Genomic DNA, 18,383 nt, shown 5'->3' with positions numbered 1-18,383 from the left:
GGCTGAGGCAGACCGTTAAAGCTTCAGATTTTTGCAGGAGGCTAGTTTTCCACTCTCCCATGAAGCCATGCTTCCTGTGCTCTGTAAAACCCCAGAGCCTTTATTACACTGATACATGATATGCAAATATGTATAAACAAACAATAAAATTCAATTATAGATATAATACATATGCTGTTTTAATATTTTAATCCAATATTTCTGTATGTCAGTAGCATATGACAGAGAGGGGCTTGTGCCAAGCTGATTTTGCTGTTACTCTAAATCCTAAGGAAGAAATATAACAAACCTGAGATAACATTCAGTACTTAGACATCCAAACGTCAGTCCTCTCTCCGACGAATTCTGAGCCTAAGATTCTACTGCCCACCTTACTCTGATTCCTAACTTGCAGGGTTTCATAAGCTTACCAGAAAAACAAACAAACAAAAGCTAATTCCCCCTGAACCCTACTTGTGACATCAGTGCTCCAAACGCCTCAGACCATGAGAGAAGAGACGCTAAATCAAATCAGCCTCCCCACTTCTTGTCCAGCAGCACAGCTGTGAGACCCCAGAAACTCACTATTGAGTCCCCGTTCCCAGAGCCAACGTCTCCTCCTCAGGCTCGGCTCCCACTGCTCATTTAGAGGCTGGGCCGTGACTCAGATGGTGACCTTGGCTGAAGACCACTAGTCTCTCAGGATGAACACAGAGAGAGTTCTCTAACCCTTTAGGAATCGGATTACATAACGACTTTCCAGAACTAAGTTCCAAAACTCTCTCTCTGTTTTATATGAGAACGAAACATGTATAATCTATGTTTCCAACACACACCTAAGTTTAAACTCGAACAACTTGGGAAACAATGCCTGAAGTCGCTGTCCTGCCGTGTGCCTCAGCCTAGGCTACCTACCTGACAACACTAATAAGTTCTTTATTATTAATCTTCTTGGAGCTAATGGTGGGAATTAAACAAAAAGAGAACAAAAAAAGAACACACTTCTTTTAAAAAAAAGAATTTTTTTTCCTACCCAAATCATACAACGCTTTTTATAAACTTTCCATTAGCATTTTATTGAAGCTATCCTAGTAAGAAACTGCTACACAAAGGAAAATATCACAACGGCTTTTAGGCTTAAAAACTTTGCTCTACCCCCCTCACGCACGTTCGTCTGACTCAAATGCTTCATCAACCTCAGTTCTGCCACTAGAGCAAAGAACTACAACAGCTGCCCTGTGTACTTCCCGTGCTACTCACGGGAAGAACCACTGCCAGAGGCCAGACCAGAACCTGCCCCGCCAGCACCACAGCAGTCACAGCAGGCAGCCTCAGGCCAGAACTGTCTGTGGAGACTTGCAGATCAGATGCTGAGATCTCATCACATACCATCTGTGTACCGCACGACAAAAAAATATCATCTGTCTGGGTTATAAGGCTTGTTTGCTGCATGAATGCTCACCTTTCCTGAGGTCTTCCCGAAATGTGGTTAACAAACCTACTTTGTCAGATATGGTTTTCAATTCATGCATGTACCAAACAAGCAGCATCAGGTTATATATATGGGACTAAAAAAAGGTTAAGAAACAGTATCTACTTTGAGGATGCTAGTACAGGGTTTGGTATGTCAAAAAAAATGAAAACTTTTATAGGCAGTTGTGGTAACATTAGTAAAAAACAAAACAAGTAATAAAGAAGCACGTCCCTTCAGGAACCTAACTGTACCCTAGGAGTTTTATGGCATGGACAGCACATCTTCTCCCAGCCACTCAAAGCTCAGACTGACATACTTAGCCAAGTACTCGGAGAGCAGATCTTCCATAAATCATTAAAACCCACATTCCTCTTTATGGAAATACCACCAAGCTGAAGAATCCCTCTGATCAACTTCCCTTCACCCGAACTTTAGATCAAACTACATCAGTCTTTTCCCACCTTCCGTGACCCATCATTTCTGTGGTAACAACATTTACCACGCCTTTTGCTATGCCTATGTGGAAGGCCGATTCTTAGTGAGTATCTGTTTTCTACAAACATGACTTCTAATGTCTGCATCTAAAACAAAACTTAGTTTTCCCTGATGGTAATCTCTTTCATTAGAAGTCTTTCAGTCTCCCCATCTCCCTAGTACCTCAGGGCCATAAGATCCCAAGAATGTCCCTCCACAGGCTCAACACAATCATGACATTCAATTACCCTCTCTCTGCCCAGACTGCAGCTTCCGAATCAATCCATCATCTTTGTTGAGGAGCTGGGTACCCGGATCAGTTTGCTTTTCACCCTCTTCTCTACTATTATCCTGGCGCCTAATGGCCTCCGTGATGACCCTGACAGTTCTCTGACCCCTATTTCAACTACCTTCATCTTTAAGTCAATTCACCACATGATTTAAATGGCTACATCACCGAGAACTGCTTCAACTCAACCTGAAGTTCAGTCTTGGACCACAACTTCCTATCTTTCCAACAATTCTCATTCCTTCTAAGTCATCAATCTGCTTTACCGTCCCTTTAGTCCCTTGATACCCCTGCATCCTTCTCTGCTTGTCTGGCATTTCTTCTCTTCTTGATCTTACAATTTCAACTACTCTGCCATTTTATGTTTCTCATCTCTTCGTGTGTCTGCCCATTTTATCATGTCTCCCATCCTGAATCAGGTCAACACTGTTTTCTTTTCTCTTGCCCCTGTTCCCAGTACTAAGCATTAATAAAGAAACTCACATAACTGTATCACTAAGGTCCACTATAAAGTTTTTTAATCTCTGCAATCCTTGATACATACTTCCAATGCCTTTCTCTTCCACTGGGTTTATAATCTTCAGTATTCCTTCCTCACTCTTCTGTCAGGGAAAGAAGCATCTCTACTCTACTGGGTCAACCCCTCTAGCTGTGTTCTAGATCCCACACACTCCTGACTTGTAGGGGACTAGCAACCATCTCCATTCTTTCAATTTTCATACACTTTCTCTGGCAACTCCCCTCTCTGACTAACAAGCATGCTCAAGTTTCTCCCATCTTAAGAGAAAAAATAAAGCACTGAATATTTTTTCCTCTATCTAGCCTTGATCCTTAAATAATCACTTTGTTTCTCTGCTTTCCTTCACCAACAAACTTCTTGAAAGGTAACTGAATTTGCTATCTCTAATCTCTGATTTTTTAATGCCTTAATTCCTGCATTCTGTAACCCCCCCCATCAAAACCTAATTAACTTACATTTGCAAATGATACCCCACTGCCAAAATCAACGTCATTTCTCAATCACACCATGTATGTCCCTTTTGCTCTTTGTTTCCTATCTTGTTCCCTTAAAAGCTAATTTTCCCCAGGATTTTAAGTTTGGCTTTTCTCTCCCTATAGATATCCTCTTAATGAGATATCCTCTCAATGGAAAGTCTTATCAATTCTTTTGGGGGGGGGGTATTTATTTATTTATTTATTTATTAAATGGAGGCACTGGGGATTGAACCCAGGACCTTATACATAAGCATGTGCTCTACCACTGGGCTATACCCTCCCAATTCTTATTTTTCAGTCACCACAGAAGTAGTGTGGTTTCCAAATACTTTTCTCTAGCCTTTTCTTTCCTAAATTCCAAAGTGGTACTCCCAACGACACACTGAGCAGCTGTATCTGGATACCCACAGGAATCTCGAAGTAAACATACTGAATCACTCTCATTATTCCTCACACCATCTACCAGCACATGCTTCTCTTCCTCTGTTGCCGTTCAATTTAAAATACTACCAGCCACTCAAACTGTCAAAACTAGAAATTCATCTCTCTCTCCTTTAATTTCCGTATCTAATCAGATACCAACTCTGTCATTTTAGGAAGACCTGCTTGTGAAATGCTTATCAAATAGTCTCATCTTTGCCGTCCACTCACCTTAGCTGAATCTCTGGTTCTTTTGCTGGATTACTGCCCTGATCTCCGGTCCACGTTTCATACTAGCTATCGCCGTTATCTTTCTAAAGTATGGATCTGATCATGTCACTCTCTGTTTAAAGTCCTGTAATTTTTGTCCTCTCCGTCACAATCAGGCATTAACCTTTTTTTCAGTCTTATCTTTCTTTATTCCTCTCAAGTACCTGAGATCACTTAGCTTGTTGTCTTGTCTGAACAGGCTATGTATTTTCACACAGAACTGTTTCCACTCAGGAGATGAAGTTTACAGGGACCACTATTCCCAAGGCATGAAACTTAAAATATTTCAAGGAAATAAAGAAATGTCAAACCACAGTTAAAAAACTCTCTCATTTTCCAAAGTGACATAAAATTCTTGAAAACATAGTCAAATTTGTATCTAGAAGCAAATTTACCACTAAATATACTCCACATTCTGTATAACCAAAACGGAATATGAATTCCACAAGAATAAAGCAGATGCATAATCAGCATGAGTTTCAGAAATCATTTCATTTCTGTAATATGCATTAGTTAAAACCAACCTGCCAGTGCTGAGTGACAGCATTCCACACTCCCACTTTCCCTGTGTGACTCGTGGCCACCAGCTGGTTACCAATGAAGAAGAGAGCATCTACGGGAACACCGAGGCTGAACACGCCTTAAAGGACAATGAAAAACAGAGATTCGTCAGTCACCATCTCTAGAAGTAATCAAAACCCAGATTAAAAACAGCTTAAAGGTGTTTCACTTCTACAAATTATGTGGCAGACACTTTGGGAACTTTGGGAACCAGAAGCAAGAAGCTTGTAAGCTGTTAAGCCACAGGTAAGCCTGCCCCAAGTAATCTCACACTGATAGAACAGACTGTTACCTGAAGCTGTGGCTCCCAGACCTAGCTGATCGTTAAAACAACTGGGCAGATTTTAAGTGAACAAAATAAGACAGAAAGGATCCTGGGATTCATGCCAGACTCAACAAATCAGAAAACCCACTGCATTTTCATAAAATCCATAGGAGATTTAGCTGCAGTCTGCTCGTAGACCCAATATTTGAGAATCACTGATCAGAAAACACAGATGTGGCAACCTCACTGAGGCAGAATGTGTCTAGAAATCTAGAAATAAGCAAAAATGGGGGCGGGGGGAGGAAACCGGCAAGAAGTCATGCTGTATTAAAAACAAACATTCAGGCCTTTACTCAGAGCTTATTTTAAACCTCTCATTTCCCAACACTGTAGATATCAATTCAGTTCACTCCAAGGACACTACTATACTAGGCCAAGGGATTAAAAACCATGAGAAGGTAGATAAACTACAAGGATTTACTGTGTAGCACAGGCAACTATGTTCAATACCTTGTAATAGCCTATAATGGAGAACAGAAAATAAGAATATATACCTATAGCCATATCTATCTCCAAATCACTTTGCTGTACATCAGAAACTAACACAAAACTGTAAATCAACTACACTTCAATTAAAAAAAAAAGTAAGATAGGCTATTATTAGGAATTTATGATTTAAAAGAAAAAAATACAAACAACCAATTATAACATAATGCAATAACACCAGAAGGATGCACACAGTATAGTAATATCCAGAGGAGTGAAAGGGGGTAGGAAAAGGGGTTTGGGAATATTTCTTAGAAAAGAAGCCATCTAAGTTGAGTTTTTTAAAAAGGTGAACAGGAATTTGTCAAATTAGGGGATGGGGAATGGGTAAGCCTGGAGAATCTGAGAAAAGGGAAGAGGGAAGCAGGAGAGGGATGCTGTAAGGCTATCCCACATTAACAGCAAAAGAGCCACAACATCCCAGCTGCGGGATGTTGGTACTGCGGCCCATATGGCCCTACACAGTCGTCTCTCTTTGGCAAAGAACTACACCAGCAGTCAGGAGATTCTGGGTTGGAATCCTGCCTCTGAAAGTACCTTTCTTTGCCACCTTTCTGGTTCTTACTTTTCTGATCTATAAAACAGGGTCCAATCTAAATGTCTCAAGGCTCATTTTCACCTTAAAAAAATATTATGACCTAATTTTGACATTTAAATAGTATTATCTTGATTATTTGAAAAGCACCTTATGAGAAATATCTTTATATAATTATGCTGGAAAATAAGTCTTACTATATATAAAATATTGTTTTATGTGGATCTTTAGGTGTCTCAGGTATCAGTTTTTTACTTTTAAAAAAGTGCCTAATATGTGACAACATGAACAATTTTACCAGTGTCTAGCTGAGAAAAACAAGGATTCATAAGGCTTTGAAGAACTCACGGGAAGAAACAAACCAATTAAACGCATCTGTAACATGTGCCAGAAAAGATAACTGACTTTTTTTGAATCTTACACCAATAAGGGATATTTCTCTTTCTGTTCAGAACTGTGCTACATATAAGAGGAGACCAGCAGCAAAAACATACCACCTTGAAAATTCTTAACTGATCTTGAAAAAGCCAGGCATCTAGCAGGAAGAAAAATGACATACACTGGACAAACACAAAAAACAAACAAACAAACCTGGGCAGTATTGCTAGGAATGCCTTCCATATATACTTTACGTATGTATAAATATATATTTATATACATACACAGACCATCTCAGCCCAACCTGTTAACCAAAAAAACCAGAGCAAAATAAAACACAACAAACACAGAGGCAAAGCTCTCTGACCAGAACTGGCTGAGAAATAAACTTGCCACCTTGAAGCAGAGTAATCATTTCACACGCAATTTTAGGGATCCCAATGTATTAGTACTTTAAGTTTGATGATAGACAATTTTTCAGAAGTGAAGATAACTCAGTTATCTTGGGCTATACTGAGCACTATGGGCTGTGTGAAAAATAGAAATAAAAACAGGAATACCAGAAAACACTGATTACTTGAGATAAGAATGAGATTCTGGGAAATCAAGGAAGACATACCAAATGATCTCAAGAAATTTAAAGTGTCACTCCTGCTTAGACTCAACAATCCTGACCACTATCCACAAGGAAGATACCAGCATAAGGAACGACAAGTTCTTGTCTGAAGGGACCCTTTTGGGAGAACACTGCTTACAGCAGCAGTCCAGCGGCGCTGTCTTATGTAAGTCGTAACAAGGGAGTTCAGCCCTGGGGGAGCTCTATCAAGTATACATCAGCCCTAACAATTTTCTTTGGATGGTGTTGTTAAGTTCTGAAGAATATCTGTACCAACAAATGATTTCTTTTACAAGGAATGAGCAAAGTACTATGTGCTAACTCATAACATAGCTACCCACCACATTAGCCTTTGAAAAAAGGGCAAGGCATAAAATCTCCTTCACATATTGGTATGTTAGAAGTGGCAATTAAAAAAAATTAATCATGATTGATTTCTGTATAATTACCACTATATTATAATTTCAAAATTTTAAAGTTTTTTTCTAAAGTTAGGGGCGACTTTCACTGCCAGTCATGATCGAGTAAATGGCATCAGACTATTCCTCACTATAAATAACAGTAACAAGAAATTGGCCAAAATACATGAAGTAACTGTTTTTAGGCACTGGATAACAGGCAGTGGAGCCCATGTAAGATGGGAAATACAGAAGAGAAGCCCCACGATCACACTGGCTTTCTGTGTAAGCGTTCCTGACCACAAGGAACCAAGTGATGGTTCCTCCATCTCAGAACGCTGAGATCAGGGCTGTTGATTCAGCTAGAATTTATTAACAAGGTATAAGAAAGAAGGGAAATGCAACAGGGTAGGAGAGGGGATGGCACAAAATTTGTATAGGGGTATTGAGCATTTTTTTATGTGCCTATTGGCCATTTGTATGTCTTCACTGGAGAATTGCTTGTTTAGGTCTTCTGCCCACTTTTGTTGTTTGTTTTTTTGTTTCTAAGTTGTATGAGCTGTTCATACATTCTGGAAATTAAACCTCTGTCAGTCACATCATTTGCAAATATTTTCTCCCATTCCATAGGTTGTCATTTTGTTTTACTTACGGTTTCCTTCGCTGGGCAAGAGCATATAAGTTGAATCAGGTCTCATTTATTTATATTTGCTTTTATTTCCATTGCCTGGGTAGACTGCCCTAGAAGAACACTGCTAAGATTTATGTCAGAGAATGTTTTCCCTAGGTTTTCTTCTAGGAGGTTTATAGTGTCTTGTTTTATATTTAAGTCTTTAAGCCATTTTGAGTTTATTTACAAATGGCCAACAGGCACATGAAAAAATACTCAATATTGACAATTATCAGAGAAATGCAAATTGAAACTACAGTGAGGTATCACTTCACACCAGTCTGAATGGCCATCACTAAAAAGCATTTATCCACCAATAATAAATGCTGGAGAGGGTATGAAGAAAAGGGAACCCTCCTACACTGCTGGTGAGAATGTAGTTTGGTGCAGCCACTATGGAAAACAGCATGGAGATTCCTCAACAAACTAAAAATAGACTTACCATATGATAAAGAATCCCACTCTTGGGCATACACCCAGAGAAAAATATAACTCAAAAAGATACAAGCACCCCAGTGTTCACAGCAGCACTATATACAAGAGCCAAGACATGGAAGCAACCTAAATGTCCAGTGACAGATGACTGGATAAAGAAGTTGTGGTATATTTATACAATGGAATACTACTTGGCCATAAAAAAGAATAAAATAATGCCACTTGCAGCAATATGGATGGACCTGGAGATTGTCATTCTAAGTGAAGTAAGCCGGAAAGTGAAAGAAAAATACCATATGATATCACTCATGTGGAATCTAAAAAAATAGAGAGAGAAAAGAAAAAGGACACTAATGAACTCATCGACAAAAGAGAAACAGACTCACAGACATAGTAAACAATCTTATGGTTACTGGGGGAAAGGAGGTGGAGAGGGATAAATTTGAGAGAGATTTGCAAAGAAAGGTTAACCACAATATATAAAAATAGATTTTAAAAAGTTTCATCTGTATAGTACAAGGAACTATATTCAATCTCTTGTAATAACCTTTAATAAAAAGGAATATAAAAACAAATATATGTATATACATGCATGACTGGGACATTATGTTGTACAGCAGAAACTGACACATTGTAACTGACTATACTTCAATTAAAAAAAATAATTGTATAGGGGTTTCCTTATGCCTTGGCTGAAGCCAGACTGCACTTGGGCTGGGAGAGAATCCCCAAGGAATAAAAAAAAGACAGGCTGCTATAGGATTGGGAGCTGAGTGGAGATATCAGAGGTCATACGTGAGTAGCTCTAGCTCAGGCAAAGTGAAGAGCCCTTCACTCTTCAGACATTCAGTTAAGACTCCAAAAAGGCAACACTTCAGAAATAATGACCACACCTTTGGCTAAGAGCCATGCCCTAAAATAAAAAATAAAGCTGAGAGAGGCTAGCTACCCTTAACAGAGCAAAAAATAAAATAAAATAAAATAAAACAAGCCCAGCAGGATCAAGATCCTCTAGTTAATTTAATTGTCTGACAGAACAAATTTCATACCTTTTAAAGGAAGACAATGCTGTCAATCTATACTCCCTATATAATGGATCATGCACACGCCCAGCACAGAATCACAACTTCCTAGACACGTGAAGCAGCAGGAAAATACAACTCAAAGTAAATGAGATGATGCAGATATTGGAATTACCAGACAAAAACTAATAAAACAGCTATAATGAATATGTTGGATTTAATAAAAATAGGACAGAATGAGTGAATAGACAAGAAGTCTCTGCAGAGAAACAAAACTAAAATAGAATCAAAAAAGGCCATCTTAGAGGTGAAAAGTCCAGTATCTCAAGTAAAAAACCTACCAGATGGGCTTAAATGCAGATTGAATACCACAGCAAAAGGGCAAAAAGCAGTAAAGATACTGATCTAAACTGAAGAACAGGGAGAAAAGAAATTGGGAAAAAAAAAAAAAACAGTGCTTCAAAATAGTGCTTCAGTGGGCTCTAGGCCAACATGAAGTGGTCTACGAGGAAACTGAGTCTCAGAAAGAGGAAAAGAGGAGGAGAGAATTAGGGAGGGATTATAGGGGAGGGAAAGCGGGGGAGGGGAGTGGGGGGAAGGGAGAAAGAGAGAAGAGTCCTCCCTCAGTTGTGCCAAGCAAAAATGTCTCCAGACACTTCCACATGTCCCCTAGGGCACAACATTATCCCTGGTTGCAAACCACTAATCTAATACATGTACAGAACTATTACAAATCAATAATAGAATGACAACCTCATAAAAAGAGGGCAATGATTTAAAAAGGCACTTCTCAAAAAAAAAAATAATACATATGGTCAATACACAGGTGAAAAGATGCTCAATATTATTAGTCATTAGGGAAATGCAATTAAAACATTAAAATCATTGCACAATCCACCAGAATGGCTCAAATTAAGACTGATAATAAAGAAGTGTCTGTAAGGATGTAGAGCAACCAGAACTCTCATACCTTGCTAGCAGAAATGTAAAATGGTATAACCACTTTGGAAAACAGCTGGGCGGTTTCTCATAACGTTAAGCACACACTTTTACACACTTTTCATGTGTTCCAGAAATTCTACTCCTACGTATTCACTTAAAAAATATGTCCACAGAAAGATTTCTCCTTAGATGTTCACACTAGATTTATTCATAATATCTCCAAATTGGAAACAAATCAAATGTCCATCAATAGACAAATGCATAAACAAACACTGGCATATCAACTTAATGGAATACTACTCAGCAATGAAAAGGGATGTACCACTGATACACTCAACATGGATGAATCTCAAAAGCATTATGTTGAATGAAAGAAGCCAGACACAAAGGAACATACAGTACATAATTCCATTCATTCTAGACAAAAGAAATCTAATCTATGCTGACAGAGTCTAAACTGCATGTGTAAACAATGGGGTTTATGCTGAACACCTGCTTTCTTTTTGGGAATCTGGAATCTTGGTATGGGCTGGGCAGAGAGTACTTATGTGACTAGCCTCTAGGAATAACCTTGGGCACCAAGTCTCTAACGAGCTTCCCTGGTAGACATCTCACAAGTATTGCCACAATTCATTGCTAGAGGAATTAAGCATGTCCTATGAGACACCACTGGAAGAGAAAGTTTGTACCTGGTTTCCACTGAGCCTCACCCCATGTCTTTTCACTGGTCCATTTTGCTTTGCATGCTTTGGCTGTGATAAATCACAGTTCTAAGTACCTCTATGTGCTGAGTCCTACGAGTCCTCCTAGCAAAACACTGAATATCAGGAGCCTTGGAGACCCCCGACATATATATAAAATTCTGAAATTCAGGAGAGGGATCAGGTTATATAAACATACAAGTCATCATCAGCACACAGAAGGCATCCACAAAGCTATTAGAGTGTATGAGATCACTAACAATAAGCATAAAGTTCGGAAAGTCCAAGGACTGAGCCATGGGTCATGACAGTATTTTGAAATTAGGTAAACAGAAAAGTACTATCAAAAGAAACTGAGAAGAAACAAAGAGCCAGAATAAAAATCAAGACAATAAGATGTCCTAGAAGCCAAAGGAATAAAGTCTTCAAAAGGAAAAGAGTAATCAACTGTATCAAATGTTACCAAATAATAGCTCTAATAAAGACTATGAACGGATCCTAGGATTCAGCAGAGTCCAGATTAAGGGTAACACTAACGAGAGTAGTTTATGGAGTGTTTGGGTGCAAAAGCATGGTTAGAGTAACTTCAAAGGAGAAGAGGAGAACATAGAAACAAGATCAGATAACTACTGTCTCTTCCTTTAAGAGGAACCGAAAAAAAAGAACAAAAACTGGAGGAGAAGATACTACTGTATTGTTTGGGGCATATTTCTTTTTCCTAACCATATTTAGCTATTTAGGGGAAAGAGATTTGGCCAGGGATGTGGCTTCTCCAGGCTGATAAGGCAAAGGAAGAGATGCAAGAAAATTGAGGCTCTGTGCTGAGTGATTGTAATGACAGAATCCCAGCTGATAAAAGGGAAATAAGTGAAAATCCCAGTGGAGTTAAAGAATTTTTGAGTTGGAAAATTAGAGTTAGAAATTTCAAAGAAATGACAGACAGTAATCCAGAGTGCAGCTGAAGAGTACATCCAGCATCATCTCCGAATGCTGTGAGATTTGAAATTTGGGCACTGAGCGGGTACACAACAGCTGAGAAAGGAAGGAAGGTGGCCTAGAACAATGATTCTCAAAGTGTGGTTTGGGAATCCTTGTGGGTCTCTGAGAATTCTTCTGGAAGTCTGAAGTCAAGACTTTTTATGGTAATGTTAAAGCATCATTTGCCTTTTAAAACTTCTCATTCTCTCAAGAATATACAGAGGAGTTTTCCAGAGGCTACATGACATGTGATGCGGCCACCTTCTAGACAATGGCATCTGCATATGCATTGTTATGTTTTCTGCAATGGTCTATGGTGCTAGACCTGGGTATAACTTAACTATTTAAGTTTCCTAAGATTAACCTAGTTTGTCCTAAATATCCACTCTGCTTTTACTAGCTGTCTTCAGTTATATCTGCTATCATTATTTGAAAGCAAAAGCGTTCCCTGTGCCTTCAAAGAAACACAAGAAGAACACTTTGCTATTCTGTAAAATTAGTTTTTAAAATGTTCTGAAAACCTTTCTAAATTTTTAAATTTTAACTAAAATGGTTTAAAATATTTTAACCTAAAATAAATTTTTAATACATTTTTCCTATATTTAACTCACCTATTCAACCCACAGCTGCACCACCTAAATCTAACAGTGTTGAAGAAGATATATAAGACATAGCAGAGTTCTTAATTCAAAGGGAGGACTCTAAAGAAACTGCAAAACTGCACATAAAAACTTAAAATAACAAAAATCATCTTTCCATCAACACTCTAGATGCTAATAACTTGTCTTATTGTGCCTATGCAACAGAACATTTCTGAACCCAGTTGTGGGTTCTTTGAAACCAAATATTGAGAGTTTAAAGAAAAAGAAGTATTTTAAATGAAGATGTTAAAAACTCTTTAAAAGCCACAAACTGTTACAGAATTTCAAGCTAGAAATGAAATAGCCACTGAACCATCTTACAGGGGGAGCTGCGGCATTACACTGGCTAGATGAGTGCACACCGTCGCTGGGAGACTGACAAAGCTTGAACAGATGACGATGCTGAATGCCTGCTAAACGAAAAGTCAGTAAAAGAAATCACAACACTGGCACTTTTCAATGACACAGTAAGTCCTTGAATTAAAGACTGGCGCAGACGGTATCTTGTCTGCAGGATTGCATTTTTATCTTACAAATGAATGTACTGATGTAGCTGGACCTCGTGTTTTGTTTCTGTTCAACCAGTTATCAGCACCAACCAATCGTTAGATCTTTTATGTGACTATCTGGCCACAAACACACAGAATGTTGAAATGTTGGAAGTGTTGAAGTGTTTTATGAATCTCACACTTTATCCTAGAACATCTATGTTGACATTTGCACTGATGGTAGAAAGCAACGTTGGGTAAAAACAGCAGGTACCTTAGCATGAATCAAAGCAGTGGCACTAAACTAGACTGCTAGTGATTAAATTCTTCTCTGCTACACATTTCCAAAGAAACAAAAAAAGGCCAGTTTAACTTAACAATGTCCTAGATGGAGAATTTGTACTAAGTCTCATCTTCTTAATATTCTGTGTGACCAAGTACTTTGTCTGTGCCAAGGAGAAGCACCTTCCCACTAGGTGGAGGTGACAGGAAACTAGCTGCTCTTTTCAAAGGGCACCATTTTCATTCAAAAGGACAACTAACAAAATAAGAGAATTCACATTTGGGTACTGGTAGACTGCTAAAAGTGAACAAAGTGAGCCTGCTATTTCAATGATACAAATTCAGCGTTTCAAGTGAAAATCAGAATTTTGGAAAACACTTATCTGCCAGTGAGTGTGACAACTTCCTAACACATTAGAGTTCAGAGATGTGAGCACTGGTTATAGTAATAAGCATGATTGTGATTTTTTAATATATATATTGTGCAATGAAAGGTATCAACCTCTGGAAGATCTGTGTAACTGAGTAAACCAACACCTTCCAGATGACCAATGCATGATGTTATGAAAGCACGCGAGGACACGAGCTCCACTCAAAGTACAAAACAGGCTGATGGATCCTAACCTAACAGAGTACGAAAAATTCATCGATATGACTTCAACATTTGGGGACAGTAGCAAACAATACCCACAATTATCTGAAAAGACTACATAAAAATATGTTTTCTTCAACTACGTATCTATGTGAAGCCAAATTTTCTTCATATAGTTCAACAAAACTAACAAAACACAGCAGACTGAATGCAGAAATAGGTATCAGAATAAAACATTAAAGAGACTGACAAAATTGTAAACCACTGCCACTCTTGCCACAAACATTTCTGAAGATACAGTTACTCTTCATTAAAAATGGTATTCATGTTAGCAAGCAATGGGCTTACCACTGTTATTTTTAAATTAACTAATAATATTTATTAAAGTTTCAGTTTTAATTCCTATTTTGGTAAATATCAATAGTTACAACCTATACAAAACAAAAACTCTCAATGGTCCTGAATGTCTTTTTAAGAATGTAAAGTGAGATTTAGTAAAGATTTAAAAGCTTGAGAATTCCTGATCTGGAAGCAACCAAGGAGGACCAAGAAAGTTACTGCACCCCATCTTCAGGCCCAGTGTGTGAATGAGAGGGAGAGGAAGCAGCCATCATAAATGGGACTCAGGAAAAGCACACTCTTACAGAGCAGCCAGAGTTGCTTTTTCCCCCTTTGCCAGGTCCTTCCTCTCACACTGAGCAGTCTTGTAACTACTGGACCCGGGAAACAGGATGCAGCAGCCCTAGCCAACCAATAACTAGTCAAGCTAGTTCTGATATTTAGGGGCAACCCCTCTTAAACTTAAGAATATCATATATATATAAGCAAAATGCATCATAAGCAAGATTTTTCGTACCAATTTCACTTCCACTTCCTCCGTCCTGGACACTCCATAAGATGATGCTGCTCTCTGAGGCAACGGCAACCATTTTGTCTTTGTCCCCATGTGGACCCCCGACCACTTTTGCATTTAAAGCTACTCGTTCAATAGTCCAGTCCAAATACGGGCTTGTAAACACTTGTTGCCATCCTGAAGATTCTTTGATTCTGGTAAGAACAGACGTAAGTTAGACTCAGCAGCACTCTAAACAAACAGAAGACAAATGAATGTACCGAAATAAATTTAATCTCAGCTAGTTATCTACTTTTATACATTACTAAATATAAAATCGTGTTGATGTATTTCCTGTGCAAAGCCAGATTATTCCTGAGGTACCTCGTAGTTACATACATAGGGGCCACTTCATATGTATACATATTTACATACATATAAACCACTTAAAAAGACACTAGAGTTCTATACTTCTCCAAAAAATAATTTAGCAAAGTCCTTCAAATTTTCAAGACCTTTAATAATTAAAAAAAAAAGGTAGTATCTTTCATTTTTCTACACAAAAAGAGTGGTACTGTTATTTTCTATGGGTGGAAATAGTCAACAAAAATCAGAATTTCAGTTATTATTAATAATATAATATTAACATATTAATAATAATATTATTAATAGTAACTGAAATTCAGTTGTTCTTTGATACTTCAGATGATACTCTATGCAGGCAAACTAAGATAAGAGAGTAATCTGGTAAACGATATATACTCCCAATACTTTGGCACAATCCAGTGAATAAAATGTGGGGCTTTGGAAATCATTCTTAAGACTGGATTTTAAAGGTTTCATTCTTAAGGAAAAAAAATCTCATGAACCTATTCATTCTCCATATGTAAAAGCTTATTATCACAATTCAGATTTGCAGTTGACTGAATAAAAATGCTTTCTTTAGTATTTAATTTCTGATAAACATATCTGCAAGTTTTTAATAATTTTTTTCATCCTAGCTCAATTTAAGTCTTTCAGATATGTATTCTGTGTGATTATATAGTAAGCCTTCATACATTTAAAATCTATACAGTTAAGCAATCATGACAATAAATGACCTGAACTTTAACTACGGAATATGTATTTTCTGAAGTTACACCAAACAATTGATACAAACAAAATTGTAAAGATTCTCTTTGCCTTACCTAGAGGGAATAAGTAGGAAGAAAATAAGTTCTCCTTTCTATAGTACCTGACATACACACTATAAAAATCAAATTTCAGTGTTCATAAATGATGGTCACATAACGACCTAAATGAAATCACTTTCGCTTCATTTTTGTTTAAAAAATGTATGCTAAAGCAATACAATTATAACTCACAAAAAATGCAATTCAACCTTTTTATTAATTTCAGGAACTAATGATTTCCTTAAACTTAAAAGCAATACATAGAAAAACGTAACAGGATTTTTTCCTAGGCATTGTATGATTTGTAATTACCTACTTCAGCCACCAGATGGGATTCATGTGTTAAAATATATAAATGGAAGTAAATAGCTCATCAAGTCTAAAAATTGGCAAACATTGAAAAATGAAATACAGATGCTCTTAGGGACTGTCAGACTGAACACAAAGCAAGAATGAGGACAACATGCTGCTACGTGGAGGCAGACATGTATTAGGCTCATAACAGTGTTCAGGAAAGAGAAGTTTTATCTTGTGGTCATTAATTTAGGAATACAAATAATAAAAGTAAATATGATCTAATCTTTTACAAAGATTGTACTTCTTAGTTACTTTTCTCTAGAGAATTTAGAGTATTATAAAATAAAGAGATACCAAAAAGAGGAAAAAGAATCAGGACAGCATATTTGAGAGTGATTACAACAATAACATAATTTAACTCAATAAAATATGTGACTTTACTTCTGGTTTTAAGTTAAAATTAAGTACAAAGAAACTTTGAAAATTTGCTCTATAATTTTCCATACATATAATACACAATTTTAAATGTGTGAAACAAGACAGAACAAACTCTAAATATTTCAGCACTCCATTTCTTTACTCCTGCCTAGTGGGCCCACCTCTGGAACTGGAACATCTAGGCAAGTAATACGGTCACCCTCCACGCCAAGACCTCGGAGACACAGAGTGGAGAGGACACGCCCTACAAGATTCTGAAACGTACTACAGGCAGCTGTACCACAAACTGGATGAGAATAAGAATGTCAGAACATGAGAGTCTACAGTTAGGTCTGCGTGTGTGTATACACACACACACGTACATATAAAGCAAGATGAAGGGGGCTTTAAAATTCAATCAGAAGGATGATTTCTGTAATAAATAATCAGAACATAATTAGCTACCCACCTGGAAGAAAGAATACTTTTCTAAATCTCACATGATATACAAAATGTAAATTCCATATGAATTAAAGATCTAAAATAGAATATAAGCTCCAAAAGGGGAAAAATCCAAATACTCTTCATTAACACAAGTAACATGTTGTAAACTCAGCAACAAAAAGAAATATAAAAGGCAAGCCTAATAATGTAGAAAATTAATGAATATAAGTAAAAAATATACAGAGGCTCAATGCACTACTCTTTCATTTTTTTTAAGGTTTTTAATTTCTTTCTTTCTTTTTTCAGGGGGGGTAGTAACTAGGTTTGTGTGTTTGTTTGTTTGTTTGTTTGTTTATTTTAATGGGGATTGAACCCAGGACCTTGTGGATGCTAGGTATGCGCTCTACCACTGAGATATACCCTCCCCACTGAAATTCAGACATAAAAAGCTGTGGAAAAACAACTTGTTGAAAAGATTACACTCGTAAAGTAATTTGAGCATTTTCCTTTCCTTTCCTTTTTACTGGCATTATGTTGAATGATTTAACTGTACATGAGGAAGTTTAGTATGTCCTTAATTCTTTTCCTGTCACTTTGCATGGGCATATTGCTCTGAAATTAGTGACACTACGTGAAAACAAAGAAAGGTCCTGGTCAAAAGCAAACACAAAGAATGGAAACTGTAACAGTTTTATCCTTCTTACATTTGTCACTCAATGAACGAAACTTTGTGCAATACTGTGTCTTTTTTCAGGCAAGAAGCAATCTTTAGCACTGCTGTACAATAACATAAATTAGGCTGTTACACCTGAATAACTTATTATAGTAGTTATTCAACTCCTCTGGAATCCCTTATCAAAAAAAAAATACACAATATTTAAACAAAAAAGTAAAATCTAAAAGTTTCTCAATTTTGACCTGTAAGTTGGTAAGTTCAAAACAACACTCCTAAAAAAAATTCCTTTTTGTAAATCAGCCTTGCTTCATACAAATCATCCCCAAAGAAATCATTCAAAAAATATTTTCCATACTATTCAATAATATAAAAAATACATAGAACACTCTCAAAATGCAAAGCGTGTACCAAATATTCACTGCAATAAAAATACAAAGTGGAGATTACTGATATAAAAGGCTTTTTTACCACATACAGCAAACTTTTCATTAACAGTTTTTTTTTTTAATAACATCTGGGATTCTTTACATCTGTAAACGTAAAGACATTTTAAATATTTTTAATCTATTGTGGCTACTTTTTCTTAACTCAAC

The 18,383-nt window shown here is 37.2% G+C and overlaps 1 protein-coding gene across 2 annotated transcripts in view; it reads right to left on the bottom strand.

Moving 5' to 3' along the window:
* KCTD3 (potassium channel tetramerization domain containing 3) overlaps positions 1-18,383 on the bottom strand; it is a 52,045-nt gene that overhangs the window by 18,345 nt on the left and 15,317 nt on the right. For both annotated transcript variants that reach the window (XM_074351609.1, XM_045509513.2), the window contains 2 exons: positions 14,809-14,999; positions 4,427-4,542 (listed from right to left, as the gene is read on the bottom strand). In XM_074351609.1, coding sequence (XP_074207710.1) covers positions 4,427-4,542; positions 14,809-14,999 — 307 coding nt within the window. The remainder of the gene's footprint in view (positions 1-4,426; positions 4,543-14,808; positions 15,000-18,383) is intronic.

The sequence above is a fragment of the Camelus bactrianus genome, chromosome 23, assembly GCF_048773025.1.
Source record: "Camelus bactrianus isolate YW-2024 breed Bactrian camel chromosome 23, ASM4877302v1, whole genome shotgun sequence".
NCBI lineage: Eukaryota > Metazoa > Chordata > Mammalia > Artiodactyla > Camelidae > Camelus > Camelus bactrianus.
The sequence above is the reverse complement of the archived record's forward strand: the minus strand, read 5'-3'. Positions and strand labels throughout refer to the sequence as shown.